At 38.9% G+C, this 15,112-nt stretch overlaps 1 protein-coding gene across 8 annotated transcripts in view; it reads right to left on the reverse strand.

Moving 5' to 3' along the window:
- Usp40 (ubiquitin specific peptidase 40) overlaps window positions 1-15,112 on the reverse strand; it is a 100,126-nt gene that overhangs the window by 41,502 nt on the left and 43,512 nt on the right. For all 8 annotated transcript variants that reach the window (XM_023722181.1, XM_023722179.1, XM_023722178.1 and 5 more), the window contains 3 exons: window positions 11,366-11,666; window positions 5,896-5,977; window positions 4,194-4,365 (listed from right to left, as the gene is read on the reverse strand). In XM_023722181.1, the coding sequence (XP_023577949.1) occupies window positions 4,194-4,365; window positions 5,896-5,977; window positions 11,366-11,666 (555 nt within the window). The remainder of the gene's footprint in view (window positions 1-4,193; window positions 4,366-5,895; window positions 5,978-11,365; window positions 11,667-15,112) is intronic.

Genomic DNA, 15,112 nt, shown 5'->3' on the forward strand with positions numbered 1-15,112 from the left:
GGGGTTCAGCACAGGCACACTGTGATCTTTGAATTTTCATTTATTTCATCCTAAAAATGGAGTCAACTTTGCCTCATGAAGTTAAAGAACCGCATAATTTATGTGAAAGAGCTATAAGCAAAATAGAGCATTATTGTTTTTAATCATTGTAATTAAAACAGTTGGATCAATTATTTGGACAATGAGTGTCAGAACAACTGTTTTTTACTTAGAGACTAATGGGGTATTTTTAGTCACTTAAGAATCTTATTAGGAGCCAGGAGTGGTGGCACACCCACCAGGGAGGCGGAGGCAGGAGGACTGTTTTGAGTTAAAGACTATCCTGGGCTATAAAGTGAGTTCAAGGTCAGCCTGAACTGCATAGCAAGATCCTGTCAAAAAGATAACAAAAAAAAGAGGGCAGTTTGTGGTGGCGTACACCTGAAATTTTAGTTATATGAAGCTGAGGTACGAGAGTTGAGAATTTGCAGCCTGTGCAGGCAATGTAGTAAGAGCCTATCCCAAAATCAAACTAAGAATAGGTCTAGGAATATAGTTCAGAGGCAGAGGTTTGCCTAGCACACACAAAGCCATGGTTTCTTTCCCTGACATAGTAAAAAACAGAAAAGAAAAAGCTGGATGTGACAATATGCCTATAATCCGAGCTACTCAAGAGGCTGAGGCAAGATTACAAATTCAAAGCCAGTCTGGACAAATCAGAGATCCTGTTTTAAAACAAAATAAAAAAGGCTGGGTATGTAAAAATCTTATTGTAAATGCTAGTTTACCCAGAGCATACAAAATTGCTTTGATTTGTTTAGTGGTTTGTGATTTTATTTAATTGCAACAGCATGGATAAACCTGGAACATGTTTTTTTTTTTTTGGGGGGGGGGACAAATGAATGTAAGTACAGTATAATTAGTATAACATATATACCAGAGATGTATTTTCTCAGAGAAGCGGAGAAAGGTAGAGGGGCTCACTGATGTGCAGCTGCTACAATCACCTAGGTGAGTACACAGTACACAAGGGCTCTTTCTATGGGCTCTAGTTACCATTCTCCACACTGATGTCAGAATCGATTTTCTAAGCAAGATTGAGTTCATAGTATTTTCTGACTTTAGGATGACTTTCACAGAAAATAAATTCATATTCCTTTTCCTTAAGGATCTATAAGGATCAATTTTTTTTCATAATCTTTTTTTTTAAAGTCAACAGAAAATAGAAATATATTTTTTAAAGTTTCTAATACTAGAGGCTGGGGAGATGGCTCAGCCCCTAATAAGCGCTTCCCTGGCAAGCACAAGGGCCTGAGTTCAATCCCCGGTTCCGTAAAAAAAAATAAAAAAAATAAAAAAAATAAAGTTTCTAATACTAGGAGAAGATATCATAGGATGTCTTTTAAATAAATTGTAAGTCAAAGGTATAGTATAAATCTTAGAACAAAAATTGAGATTAAGTAATATTCAGAAAATTAAATACTAATTAATTAAAAATTAAATGTTTCAAAACAATGGGACTAAGAAAAAGTTTTCATATAGCAAAGAAGTACTAAGAGTAAAACAGAAGATAAATACTGGAATGGCAAATAAATGACCAGCACTTCTAACAGTTTGAGGATAGGATATCGCATAAAGTTCTAGTGTGTTGTAGAAATGCTTAATGACCATGACAGTTACTGGTGGCCAGGCATCACTTGTGGGACTGAGCTACAGCTATTTCTTTGAAATCCACCCTGTAGACTCAGATGGTGGAAGAGAAGTCCATTTGTAGAGTGTGCTGATGGAAATATTTTGCTGAACACAAAAGAATAACTGAAAGACTACTACTGTATACCTTATTCTCAGTTTGCCCTATTTGCTGGGTTCTTTCCATTCTCATTCACGGGGCTGTGATCAATTTGTTCCCTCTCTAGAACATCATTTAGTAGTCTGTATAGGCTTGGCTTTGTCATCATGAAATTCTTTAGTTGTTCTTTGTCATGGAAATATTTCACTTCTCCATTACACTTGAAAGAGAGTTTTGCAAGGTATATCAGTCTGGATTAGAATTTGTTTTCTTGGAAGACTTGAAGTACTTTGCTCCATGCTCTTCTTGACTTGATGGCTTGTGAAGAGAAATCTGTTGTTATTCTGATGGGTTTTCCTTTAAATGTGATGGTTCTTTTCTTTAGCGGCTTTTAGTATACTGTTCCTGTGCTGAATTTCTGGGATCTTGATTATTATGTCTGGGTGTGTTTTTAATTGGGTTAATGTTATTTAATGGAGTTCTATATGCTTTGGTTACCTGAATGTCAGATTGCTGCCCCATATTAGGGAAGTTTTCTGCTATTACTTCTGCCCATATTCTTTTTATATCATTTGTATTGACTCCTTCCTTCTCATTGGTGCCTATTAGTCTTACATTGTTCATCTTTGCATCGTCTTGCAGGTATTGTATTATTTTTTCGTGCTTCCTAGTTTTTTTTAAGAGATCTTTTCTTACCTTTTTCACTAGCTGCAACGGTGTCTGTAAGGTCATAAAGTCTATTTTCACTTTCACTCAAATGGTTTTGTCAGCTTGTGATTGAGGTTTTAATTTCCTGTATATCACTTTGAACCTGTTTCATACGTTCTATTTCTTTCCTATATTGCTTATTCAAGGATTCCATCATTTTTATATTCTGCTCTATTTTTTAATCAGTGTATTCTTTAGAAGCACTGAGTACATCTTTGATTATAGTTATTACTACATTTTTTACTTCAGAAATTATTTCTCATCTGATTTCTTCTATACCTTTGTACAGTTGTTTCTTTACTTCCAAAGCTATTATTTCAGAGATATCAGGTGTGTGATTTCCAGTTTCCTCTATGCTAGTGTCTCTGTGTTTGTACTGGGTGGACTCGGGGCCTGAGACTACATTTTGTTCCTTCTCTTTGTCATTTTGTATACCACTGTCTTCTGACCTTTGGTGTAGAGCTTAGATATAATTATTATCTTAGCACCAGGTCCGGATCTATGAAATTTAGATTCCTCCAGGTGGGTGTTGCTTGGATCTAGGTGCTGTGCTCCACTTCCACCCTTTGTGTTATTCTGGCAAGATGTTCTGCTCCTGAATCAGCTGGGTGGGTCTTGCCTCTAGCCTCTTTGCAGGGAATTCTGCTGAAGGGTTCCACTTTAGGCCTGTGCTCTGGGTCTATTCAGGATCCAGCGGCCCCAGGCAGTCTCACTCACATGCAGGGCCTGCACTCTGGGTCTATTCAGGATCTGTGGGCCCTGGGTCATCTCACTTACTCGCTGGGCCTGCGCTCTGGGTCTATTCAGGATTCGCAGTAAGCCATAGACTGAACTTTATCTTTTCATTCTCTTTGAAAAACAATTCACTTTATTTCCCAAAAAAGGGGACCTCCCCGGACCAAACCCAGGCACGCCTTGTGAGTGAGATCCTCTCCCACGCCCTCAGGACCTGTCCACCCCTCCAGAGCCCCCCAAGCCCACCAAGTGAGTGAAAACTTCTACCTTGCTCTCGGGACCACCAAGACCCAGCCCAAGCCCAGGCACTGCAAGTGTGTGGGAGAGCTTCCCTTCTCCCCTGTGTACCCTTGTCCCCCTCAGACCCAGCCCTGGCCTGGCATACTGGCCTGGACTGAAACTGCAGCTGCAGTCCCTGCAGAGAGTAGGAGACAGAACCACCCAGCTAATCCAGGAGCAGAACATCTTGCCAGAGGAGCACAACAGGTTCATTCCCAAGAGCTGCAGCAGGAAGGAGCTGAGCATATCAGCCAGACCCACGCCAGGCACAACTGGATAAATTCAAACTTTGTAGATCTGCACCTGAGTATCAGTAGGTGCTAAGGTTATAACTGCATCAAAGGACTACAACAAAGGTCAGAGGACAGTGCTATACAAAATGACAAAGAGAAGGAGCGAAATGCAATCTCAGACCTCATTTATTTCCTAAAAAAGACAACTTTATCTGCTTTGGGCTCCCACATTAAAAAATGAACCCAGCCTGATTCTCTACTTAGAAAGCTGCCAGCAGGAGTGTGTGGCAAGCCTCCCTAATGGGCTTCCTGATAAGGACAGATCGTTTGTTCCCCCCTCTATCTACCAGCAGATGCAGGACTTTTCTTAGGCAGCTTGAAGAATAGCTGTAAACTAAGTAAGATGAAATGGAAGCCAGCTCAAGATGGACCTAACTGCTTCAAATAAGAAGAAGTAAAATTTAAATTACCTGAAATATTGACTGTTGGAGATCTCCTAGAGTTTTTCTTTTATCGAAAGTCAAATCCCACATGCTTTCTGTCTGACAGCTGACTGGATGCAGAGCTCCATTGAAGAAATGATAATGAGGCCCCAAGTGGAGATGTAATTCAATATTATTATTTGCAAAATCACATTCTGTCCTTTATAGAGGAAGAAAAAATACACAAATGCTATGTTTTTATAATAGATACTGCTTTATCTCAAACCAAAAATATCTGCTTTACAAGGCAAGTAAGTTCTCCATTGTAAGTACTACCCTTTTCTTCTATCTGCCAAAACGATGTGTCTACAATAAATAGCAAACATGCAGCTGTAATCACTTCCACAAATTCCAAGATTTCCCTTGGAATTACACTGTTTCAGTGTAAATTGTGCAGCATCACCTACATCTCTATGCAAAAATGCTGAAACTTGAAATCTTTTTCTTGAGGCTATAATACAGTTATGGACAAAATGCTAGACATATGTTCACATGCTTGTGTTCGGGGGCAGATTTACCAACCTGTGTGCCATCCTGACTTCCACTGGACCCCATGGACTCCTCCACACCAGCAACTGCCAGTGCCACTTCCTGAGTGCGTGCCAGCCACAGCCCCTGCTAGGGTGCTAGCTGCTTCTCTGACTCTATATCCACCTGACTTAAAGCCTAGTGCCACACTCACTCTCTGGGCATTGTGCCCAGGGCAGAGCTGGCATGGGCTGTCTCCGTGAGCCAGACTTCAGATACACTGTATTACTGTGGTCAAAGAGAACATGGCTTTTCTGATGACCACACTAAAGCCCTTATTACTGGCAGACTGAACTTCCTGGGTTACAGCCCTCTACCCCCATACAGACTACTTCTGTAGGATATTTTTTACACTGTATTTCAAACTTCCCTGTCACAGAATTTGCCCTTTGGGTCAGTAGGGCTAGAAGACATGGATGGAAACATGGAAACACCCATTTCCTTACCCAATGCCCTACTGATCTTATGAGAGAGCAAGTAAACATTTTTTTAGGGTTCAGTGTGAGATCCCCAAAGAAAAAGTTAGGATCATTAAGTTCTCAGCAGCCATCTGTAAGAATTCACTGTAGGTTTCCGCCCTAGACTGACATTCAGCCAAGAGTATACAGAATTCTTAAATCTTTTCTTGTAAAAATCAGGCCATCTTGAGATTGTCATCACTAGAAGTCAGTTTTCCACAGCTACTCAGAAGTGAAGGTAAAGCAGGGCATGGGGGTGCATGCCTGTAATCTCAGCACTTATAAGGCTGAGGCACGAGGATCACTCCAAGTTCGAGGTCAGCCTGGGCTACATAGTAAATTCAAGGCCGGCCTGAACTACATAGCAAGGCTCTGTTTCAAAAAAAGAAAGAAAAAGAAGAATGATGATGGTTTGGATGACAAGCTGTCCCTGCAGAATTCATTTTCCCAACTGTGTGCTCATTGATGTTTCCCACATTCTTTGGCTTCCATCCCCACTTAGCCATGGCTACTTTATGTCAGTATATGTCACTCTCACAGATAAGGATTACTTCAAAGGAAATGAAAACTTCACTATAAAAATTTAGCAGCCAAATAGATGGCCATTTTTTTTCTTTTTAGTTTTCATTATTAAAAGCTTAAGACCCAAAGTACATCTCCACTCCCAGAAAAACTATTAATACTCTGAAAGTAACTTAAATTACCTTTTCTTCTGTAGTTCCATGTTGGCTGCATCCATTTCCTTCAGCAAATGACAAGGAACCCTGTACTTTGGGTTAGCTCGAGCTGTGAACAAAACTTCTCATTAACTTGTGTTGCCTATACTTGGTCTTTTTTTTTTTTCTAGTGTGGAATAAGATGCTGTTTAACTTTGTTCTTCCATATGTATATGCTTTAATGATTTTTTCTTTATAGTAAGTTTTGGACAATTTCATTTTTGTGTATTCGGCATGCTTTTATTCAAGTTTCTTGTGCAAAAGGTTCATGTTTCTTGGAAATGTGTTATAAATTCAACTAAATTCACAAATTTTTTGAAAAAATTTTATTTATTTATTTATTTATTTATTTATTTATTTTGTGTGTGTGTGGCCAGCTCAGCCCACCAGGGGGCGGGGCTGGCTGGCATGTGGTGCTGGGGGATTGAACCTCGGTCCCTGTGCTTTGCTTAGCTTAGCTTGTTCTAAGTAGGTGCTTTAGACCACCATTTCACCAGCCCCAAAAATTCAGAAATTTTAAATCTTTAAATACTTATTGCCTACCCCTTTCTACTTTGAGAATTCTAATTATATGAATATAAGTTTCTTGATTTCGTTGTTTTTTTTTTTTTTGTACGACAGTTTCAATAATTAACACATTGCATACTCTCTTCCTAATGGTTATTTGCTGTACAAGATGCAAACATGATATCCTATTTACAAACACCATTAGAATAAATCTTTCTATTCATTAAGAGAATGTAACTATAAATCTATCCTAACCATTCTGAATACACAGATACAAAATGGACATTCATCTGTATCCCCTTTTTTGTTTAGTTCCGGTATTTGAATATTACAGGTGTGTCAACTCAGCAAAATATTCTAAAAGAGTCCAGTAGTCCATAATAGTGTTGGGTCTTCTACTTGACTGGCAGTGTCAGAAATTGTTGACATGAGTCCCCTACAGCTCAACATCACACCATGGCTTACTTCTATTTTTTTTTTTTTTTTGAGGAATGGGGGATTGAACTCAGGCCCTTGCGCTTGCCAGTGAAGCGCTTATTCCTCTGAGCCATCTCCCTGGCCTGGCTTTACTTCTTATACTTCGTTTTTATACTTTTCTGCTAGATGGTTAAGACCAAGATAAAGCAAGACCTATGCAACAAGAGTTGAAGCTTTTGGATCTAATAAGGTCAGTGAAATCCCCTCAGGATTTATCCTGAGATCCTGTACCTCAGATTGTAGATCCTCTGTCAGTGTCAGCCATGTGGATGAGTCACGGCCATTGCTTGGCCAATGTGCTCTCTGTAAAAGCCTGAGAGAATGTTTTCCCTCCATGTGACTCTCCTTAAGTACATTCTACATCATCAATCACTTTCCTCTTTGGCCCCATAATCTCCTTGATCAAAAAATTTGGGACACTACTGAGTTACATGACGTTACAGTACAAGTTCTCATATGTCCTGAGTCTTAATTGACCTTGGAAGGCTAGGGCCAAAATGTTGGCTTTCCTTGTGGTCCTCCTTTTTCTCTAATTTTGGTCTGCAAACTTAGGTTGTTACCCCTCCAAAAGAAAAGCTTATTGTTATTACCATACAACCTAGGCTGTTAAACTTAACCTCACTACCTGTCTGAATATCAAACATCTTAGGCATAACATGCAACAGGTATTTTTCATCAAGTATTGATATGTTGTACTTTAAGTCCCTACAGAATATGATGAAAAAACACTTAAAAATTAAAATATATTTTAAAAATAGGCATAAAGAATTATATAATTCTTATATTTACATATAAGTCCAGAAATCTAATCATAAACAACCTTGTAGCAGGACAGTCCCGCAACATTCCTTTTCCTGTCTCCTGCCTTCATTCACCACCCGCTTCTTTCTGAATAGTCACCTATCTGAGAGACAACCACGGCAGCAACTAGCATGTCATGACAAGCAGCCCATATTCAGAAGACCAGAATGACAGGTACTCACAGCATGAACCTACTATTACATATTGCCATCTTCAGTGCAGTTGCTTAGTTCACAGGTGTCAGTATATATAGTTAGTCAGGGTGAGAATCATTCCAGTTAACTGCTTGATTCAAAAATCTTCTGAAGATTCTCAGGATCATTGCCTTACCCATCTTCTACATATAAATGTATGGCTTGCCCAGTTGCTTGATTTTGACACAGTGAACTATTATGACTGACTTGCAAATTCATTCTTTTTCATGTTTATTTTGGACAATTTTTATTGTTATATTCGTTTAAGTTCGTAAATTATTTATAATGTGCAATTTTATTAATCTCATGCTATGTATTCATTTCAGAAATATTTCTTTTTTTTTTTAAATATTTATTTATTTTTATTTATTACATTTATTTGTTGTGTGTGTGTGTGTGGCCAGCTCAGCCCACCAGGGGGCGGGGCTGGCTGGCATGTGGTGCTGGGGATCGAACCGCGGTCCCTGTGCTTTGCCAAGCTTGTTTCAAGTAGGTGCTTTAGACCACTGAGCCATCTCTCCAGCCCTCATTTCAGAAATATTTCTCTAAAATTCACTGTCTACATCTTGTATCTTTCACATTTCAATATTTGTCTACAAGTTTTAGTATGATATGTAATTATTGATTTTCAATAAAGGTAATGAAAAGAAAAAAGAACTTGTGTTGACTAAATGAAATCGGGATGCTGACAAGGCAGCATGCAGACCAGGACAGTGCTGAGCTGGGAAAGCTGCTGAGAACTAGCTCTGTGCACACAGATCTCCTGCTGCTTGGTGCTCCAAGGTCAGATGAAAGGCTGGTAGTTTTTAATCCAAGCTAGAAGAATTTCATTTCTTTTACTCTCTTTAAGGATGCTTTAAGAATGAGCACTCACTATTTTTATCCTGATTATAAATGTAACAACTGGTTACTATAAAAGCTTCTAGAGACTATTTTCTAAAGAGGAACAGATACTACTGTACCCAAAATCTCACTCCTAAAATATATACACAGACACTTTTAAAAACAATTCGGGTTATATATTTCTAACTTGCTGTTTCATTTCATGTATTTTTTCACAGCTTTAAATGACTGTTAACAGTCTACCCTATATTTAGCATAATTAATCTATCATTATTTTTTCTGTTATATATTAAGGTGGTTTCCAATTAGTCTCTACTATAAAATAATGGAGTTAACAAGCACCTCAGCATAAATATTCATAAACAGTTCTATTTCAAAACAAATATGCAAAAAAAAAAAACAAAAAACAAAAACAAAAAGAAAAATTTGCGAGAGTTACCAGTTACTGGTTTAGAGGGCATGACAGTTTTAAGGCTTTTAAATATGTACACCCAAATTGGTTGCATTAATTTATATATTAACTAGCTGTGGGAGAAATGTTTATTCAAGTTTCTATGCATTTCAGATTGTGCTGCCGCACCTGGCAAGGTTCACAAAAATATTTGACGCAACAAGGAAAAAGTTGTATCGGGCTGCAGTTTCAAGTTTTTCTTATTATGGTTTAGGTTGAATTTTGTTTTTTAACAAACAGGATTTTTCTAAGATAGGCACTCAATATATATATCATAGAGGGAAAGTAAGCTTGTTATATATTTTACTGCTTTTGATTAGCTTGTCTTTTGCTTTTTAATTCTGTTAAAAGTTTATATTGCTTTTCCTTAATTTTTACTTCGCTTTTAACCTTAGTCAAGTTGCCTTTAACTTGAGATCAGATATTTATATTTTATGCATTTTAAGGTATTTTTTTCTACTGATAAAAGCTACAAGTTAATTGAAGTGACTGACAGAATGGCAAAAAGTGCTTTACTTATTTGTTTAGCAACAAATCAACTTCCCAGTTGTATTTACCGAGTAGTTTGGTTTGTCATTTATCTGGACAGCTTCTTGCTTACGGTGGGTTAATATCTCATATACACTTAGACCAATCCTGGGTTTACCACTCTACTTCAATGATCTGTCTACCTCTTGGCATTGCCCCTGCCACCATCACCGTTTTAGCTTTACAGCATCTTTATTTACAGATACAGCAACTTCTTGGTAGTCCTTCCTTCACTTTCCGTAACTTTATCTTTTTCTGCAAACATGAGACTCATTTTTATAAAGTTCTATCCTTTCATCCTCAAAGTCATTAAGCTAACTTTAGGGGAAAACTCCTTTTTTTTTACATATTCCAATTATGGGCATACTACAATTTAAGTCAGCGAAAAAAACATCAATTTTCTGTTAAAATATATTACTGTAACTGGGAATTCTGATGTACATTTCTGTCAGAACTAGTCCCCCGTATGTTTTTCTTCTCAGAAAAATACAGAGCCTTTTTAGTTAACAGCACAGTTATGTAACCGTTTCAGATGTTGCAAGTTAATTTTCTTTGATTCTCATGCAAATTAGTAACTGCTCTATTCTTATTCTTTATAAAAAGTGATCACTATACTCACTCTCTAAGAACATTCTGTTCATCTCTAATCACAGCCATGCTGCAATATAAAAAGCTTTCCTACTACGGGTTTATGTCTGAAAGGACTTTGAGAAAATAATAAAGAAATTGACTGATTTATTATTCATATTAACAGCTTCAGTTAAAAAATACTTGGGTTGCATGTGGTGGCGCACAACTGTAATCCCAGCACTCAGAAGGCTAAAGAAAAGGATCACTGTGAGTTCAAAGTCAGTCTGGACTGCAGAGCGAGACCCTGTCAGAAAGCTCCCTTTCTGGGGTTGACATACTGGAGTGTGACTGCACTATGTACAGGCTTGTGTCTGTTGCTCAGTCATGTTGCCACTGAATTGTGTAAGTGGCAAAGATTAACCTCTCTTGGTGGAGCGCAGTGCTTCAAAGACATTTTTATTGCTCAGGGACCATTACATTCATAGAAAAGCAAAAAGAAACCAGAAAATAAAGATTATTTAAGACCAAAGCCACTTTCACAATTCAATGGGCAACACGGCTGAGCAAAAGACACAAGCCTGCACATAGTGCAGTCACACTCCAGTATGTCAACCCCAGGAAGGGAGTTTTCCGACAGGGTCTCGCTCTGCAGTCCAGGCTGGCTTTGAACTCACAGTGATCATTTGCTTTAGCCTCCTGAGTGCTGGGATTACAGTCAGTTGTGTACCACCACACCCAACCCAAGAAGAAAATATTACAAAATCTAAAAAAACTCAATCATGACCTCTGATTATAGTAGAAAAAATTAAAACAGAAATCTTAATCTTATAAAATGACAAACTATTGTATTTCATTTGGTATAATGTACTACTTTTTTTTTTGGTGGTACTAGGGACTGAACTTGGGACCTTGAGCCTGCCAGGAAGGGGCTTAGGCCACTATATCCCTGGCCCTACTTCTTTAAAATATTACTTAGGCTGAAAATACTTTAAAATGTTCCTAGGGTAAGTCTTTTAAGAGAGGAAAAATTCAAGCAGCATTCCACATTTATGACCACTAAATAACAGTAACATTTTTCTTTTCATACCTTCACGTGGTCTTTGCAACTGGGATTTCCGATAAAACAACATGTAGGCACTTTCTTTACCCTGGAATTGCTGTTCAATATCTTTTTCCTTGATTGGCTGGACTCTGGAATCATTTATATCAAACCAGTGGGGACAGGTGGTGTTATCATCTGATGTTGGGGGATTTGAAGCTGGCATCTGGAGAATCTGCTGTCCATTACTTTGGAAATCAGATTTGTTCTGGGGAGAAAACTTCTTCTGTAGACTAACTGTACTTTCATCTGAACTGAGTAGAAATGTCTGAGAATGGACCTGTAAGAACTATACAGAAACAAAGGAACAAATACTAAATAACATTTTTTAAAAAAAATTCGACTTGATAAGAATTACTTTTTCAATATTTTGCTGAGTTTACACACCTATAATATTCAATAACGGAACTTAGAAAAAATGGGGTATACCGATGAATGTCCATTTTGTATCTGTGTATTCAAAGAGGTTGGGATAGATATATAGTTGCATTCTCTTAATGAATAGAATGATTTGTTCTAATGGTGTTTGTAAATAGGATCACAAGTCCGCATCTTGTACAGCAATTAACCACTAAGAAGAATATATGCAGTGTATTATTTGTTGAAACTGTACTTCCGATTTGATTTGAAACTGTCTCATTGCTGTTTGTCAATAAAACTTTGAAAAAAAAAAAAGAAAGATGTGTCTAAAAAACCTTAATCAATAAACTATCATGGCAATAAAAAAAAAAAAAAAGAATTACTTTTTCTTCCCTTTTGGGATTTTTAAAAAATGTATTTAGTACAGGATCTATAGGGTCTCATTACACAGATCAGACTCATAGTGATCCTCCTGTTTTTAGCCTCCCAAGTGCTGGGATTACAGGCGTGTGCCACCATGCCCAGTCTCAGTATGCCCTGGGTCCCTGTGTCTGCCTACGTAGGCGCTTTAATCCACTAAGCTATCTGGCTAGCTCTTTGGGATTAAATTTTTAAAGTTCATCTTTATTTCTGGCTGATGAAGGTGACTGGGGTGATTTGTTCCAGTATGACTTTTAATGAAAATCAGAATGCTCTGGTCAATTGTCACATCAAGGAAGAGAGCTGCCAAGCCACAATCTGAAACTCATTTCTATACCTCACTAACCCTGTTTTTGTTTAAAAAGTACTTAAATGAAAGTCATCAGGTAGAACATACTCTTCTGAAAGGTTTAAAACTAATGTGAAGAAAGCACAGAAATATGGCAATCACAGTGTACCACCATCAAGTTTAAAGCTAACAATCTACACTCTGCTGGAATAAAGTAGTAACTACCAGCTTTGGTTATTTTTAATATCAGGGGCTATTCTGAGAAGGAAGTTCCCACTTTATTCTCAAGAAGACTGGCCACTGGGCACAGGACTATACCAAGCCACCACCTGGGCCCACTCCAGATGTGAGGCTGTTGGTATGCCTGCCTCACAGCACTAGCAGACTGTCACCACTCCCAGAGAGGGGCCAAGTGTTATACGCCTGTTGTACTGTATGCCCACACAACAATCTGAGAAAAAAGAAAAGGGACTAATTACAAATCTTAGAGAGAATCTATCTTCCCAGGTGGGTCACTGTCCATTATGGCATGGGACAACAAAGGAACATGTCTAAAGTCTCTTCAGGAAATCAAAAGCCTGACAAGGGAGGCAAGAGGTGCAGCTTTGCAGCCCTTCAGTATCCTAGCCTTATTCCCAGTTCCTAGAAAGCACTCTGGTCCTTCCTCAAGGGACACAGTGACAAGGTATAAAAACCCTAATGGAAATGATCACTCAAATTTTCACAGAACTAAGACTACTCATGTGAACCTCCGCAAGATCTGAAGCTCCTCTTCAAAAAGTAAGACTCCAGTTCTGCTTTGAGGACAGATAAGTACCATCACTATAGAGACACTGGTCGCCTGTCTAATGTCCCTTTCTGCCTCCACAGGCTCCTGACAGGCACACTGAGCTCTCTTCTATTAAACAGGCAGCTCAACAGTTTCCTGTGTACAGACACTAGAGGAACCCCTTTTCTGCAGTCCAGTTAGTAAGCCACACCATCCCAAGGCAGAGTACTGTATATAGTCCCCAGTAGGTAGGGCCTACAGTCCACTTCAGCAGGAAGCAGCTAAGCCAGAGATGTCCACTCCCTCAGCAAGTCATAAGAAATGTTGAGGAAATGAGGGAGGGCCTAGTGCACGGCAAGGTGGCTGGGGCACCTGGGAAGCTTGCTAATCATGCAGAACACTGTCTTTAATTCTGGCACAGGCCATAGGCTATTCACAAGAACAAGGCCTGCCCTGCACCTGAGGCCCACCAGGGACTGCTATTCCAATGCTCCTGGCACAAAGCCCTGCACCTGATGACAATTTTGCAGCATGAGAATAAGTGATTTTTTTTTTTTTTGGTGGTACCAGGGATTGAACTCAGGACCTTGTGTTTGTCAGGTAAGCACTTATTCCACTGAGCTATTTTCCTGACCCCTTACAAGCGAGTTTTTGATGAGAAGGCCTGACATCAGAGAGAGGACACAAAAGATAGTGACCACCAAGCTCCGGACTGCTGGGAGCCTCCTCAGGTACGTGCCTCACTCTGCAGGGTGTACATCCTTTTCTACTGTCCTGGCCTCTACTCACTCTTCAGAGTGCTTCTTTGCAAACACCTTTTCTTCTTCAGCTCTCCTTTGCACTTTATTTTCCTAAAATAAATGTTAATTTTATTAACATTTTCCTTTCACTTTCATCAGTTCTGTCCAATCCTTTGGGACAATGAGGTTCGCTAAGGACCAGCTGACCATCACAACACCAGCAACGTCTCTCCTCCTCCTATCTCTCCCTCTTGCCCCTTCTCTTTTGCTCCTTAACCCTGATGTGGGCTTGTAGCCCCTCCTTTTCCCTGACAGGAAGACGTTCTAAGCACAAGCACGAGGGGCTAACCGTAACATTTGCTTGCCTCATCAACCAACCTATGAAGGGGACTCATGCTTTGCTAAAGGTGATAGTCAATGCTCTAATCAAAAGCTTGTGCCCTCATTACAAACAGAAGGGCCTAAGAGTATGACCCAAAGACAATACTTCTAAAACTGTGCAAAAGAACACATGGTAATAAAGTTTTTAGTTGATTTATTTTAGGCACAATTAAATATCAGCAATTTGAAAGCACTGAGTAATGAACTTCCTGTATAGTCAAGATTTTCACCATTTGATAGTTGGGGATTAATTCTTTTACACCTCAAATTTCATTGCTAATTAGTCTCAGGAATGGGAAAAGCTTCCTAGGACCAATCATTCTAGTAAACAGGACAAACTCTAAAGATAGGCAATGCAAATGACTGTCAGGAGAGAAACCAAAGCAGGCAAGCATCAAGTGTGGAGGATAGTCCTCCCAAGAACAAACTAGTGAGCTCTAAGCTAATCTACCTCAGTCTGCAGCAGCTATGGTGAGACACAGTTTGAGCTGTAGGCAGGAGTCTCACGTTAGGGAGGGGCAGAATTTGAGAGTGTTGGGGAGGGACAGAGGAAAATTGCATGAATGTGTTCCATATCTATCTATTTATTTATTTTTTTCTTGAGAAATAAATGAGACAGTTTCATAGCTGATTAATAGGACAGTTTTGATAATCAATACACTATACATTGTCATCTTCTTAGTGGTTATCCATAGTACAAGAAGCAGACAGGATATTCTGTCCAAACACTATTAGTACACCTCTTTCTTCTCATTGAATTAAGTGAAAGTAGCTGT

This window comes from Octodon degus, unplaced genomic scaffold, assembly GCF_000260255.1.
Source record: "Octodon degus isolate 3935 unplaced genomic scaffold, OctDeg1.0 scaffold00089, whole genome shotgun sequence".
NCBI lineage: Eukaryota > Metazoa > Chordata > Mammalia > Rodentia > Octodontidae > Octodon > Octodon degus.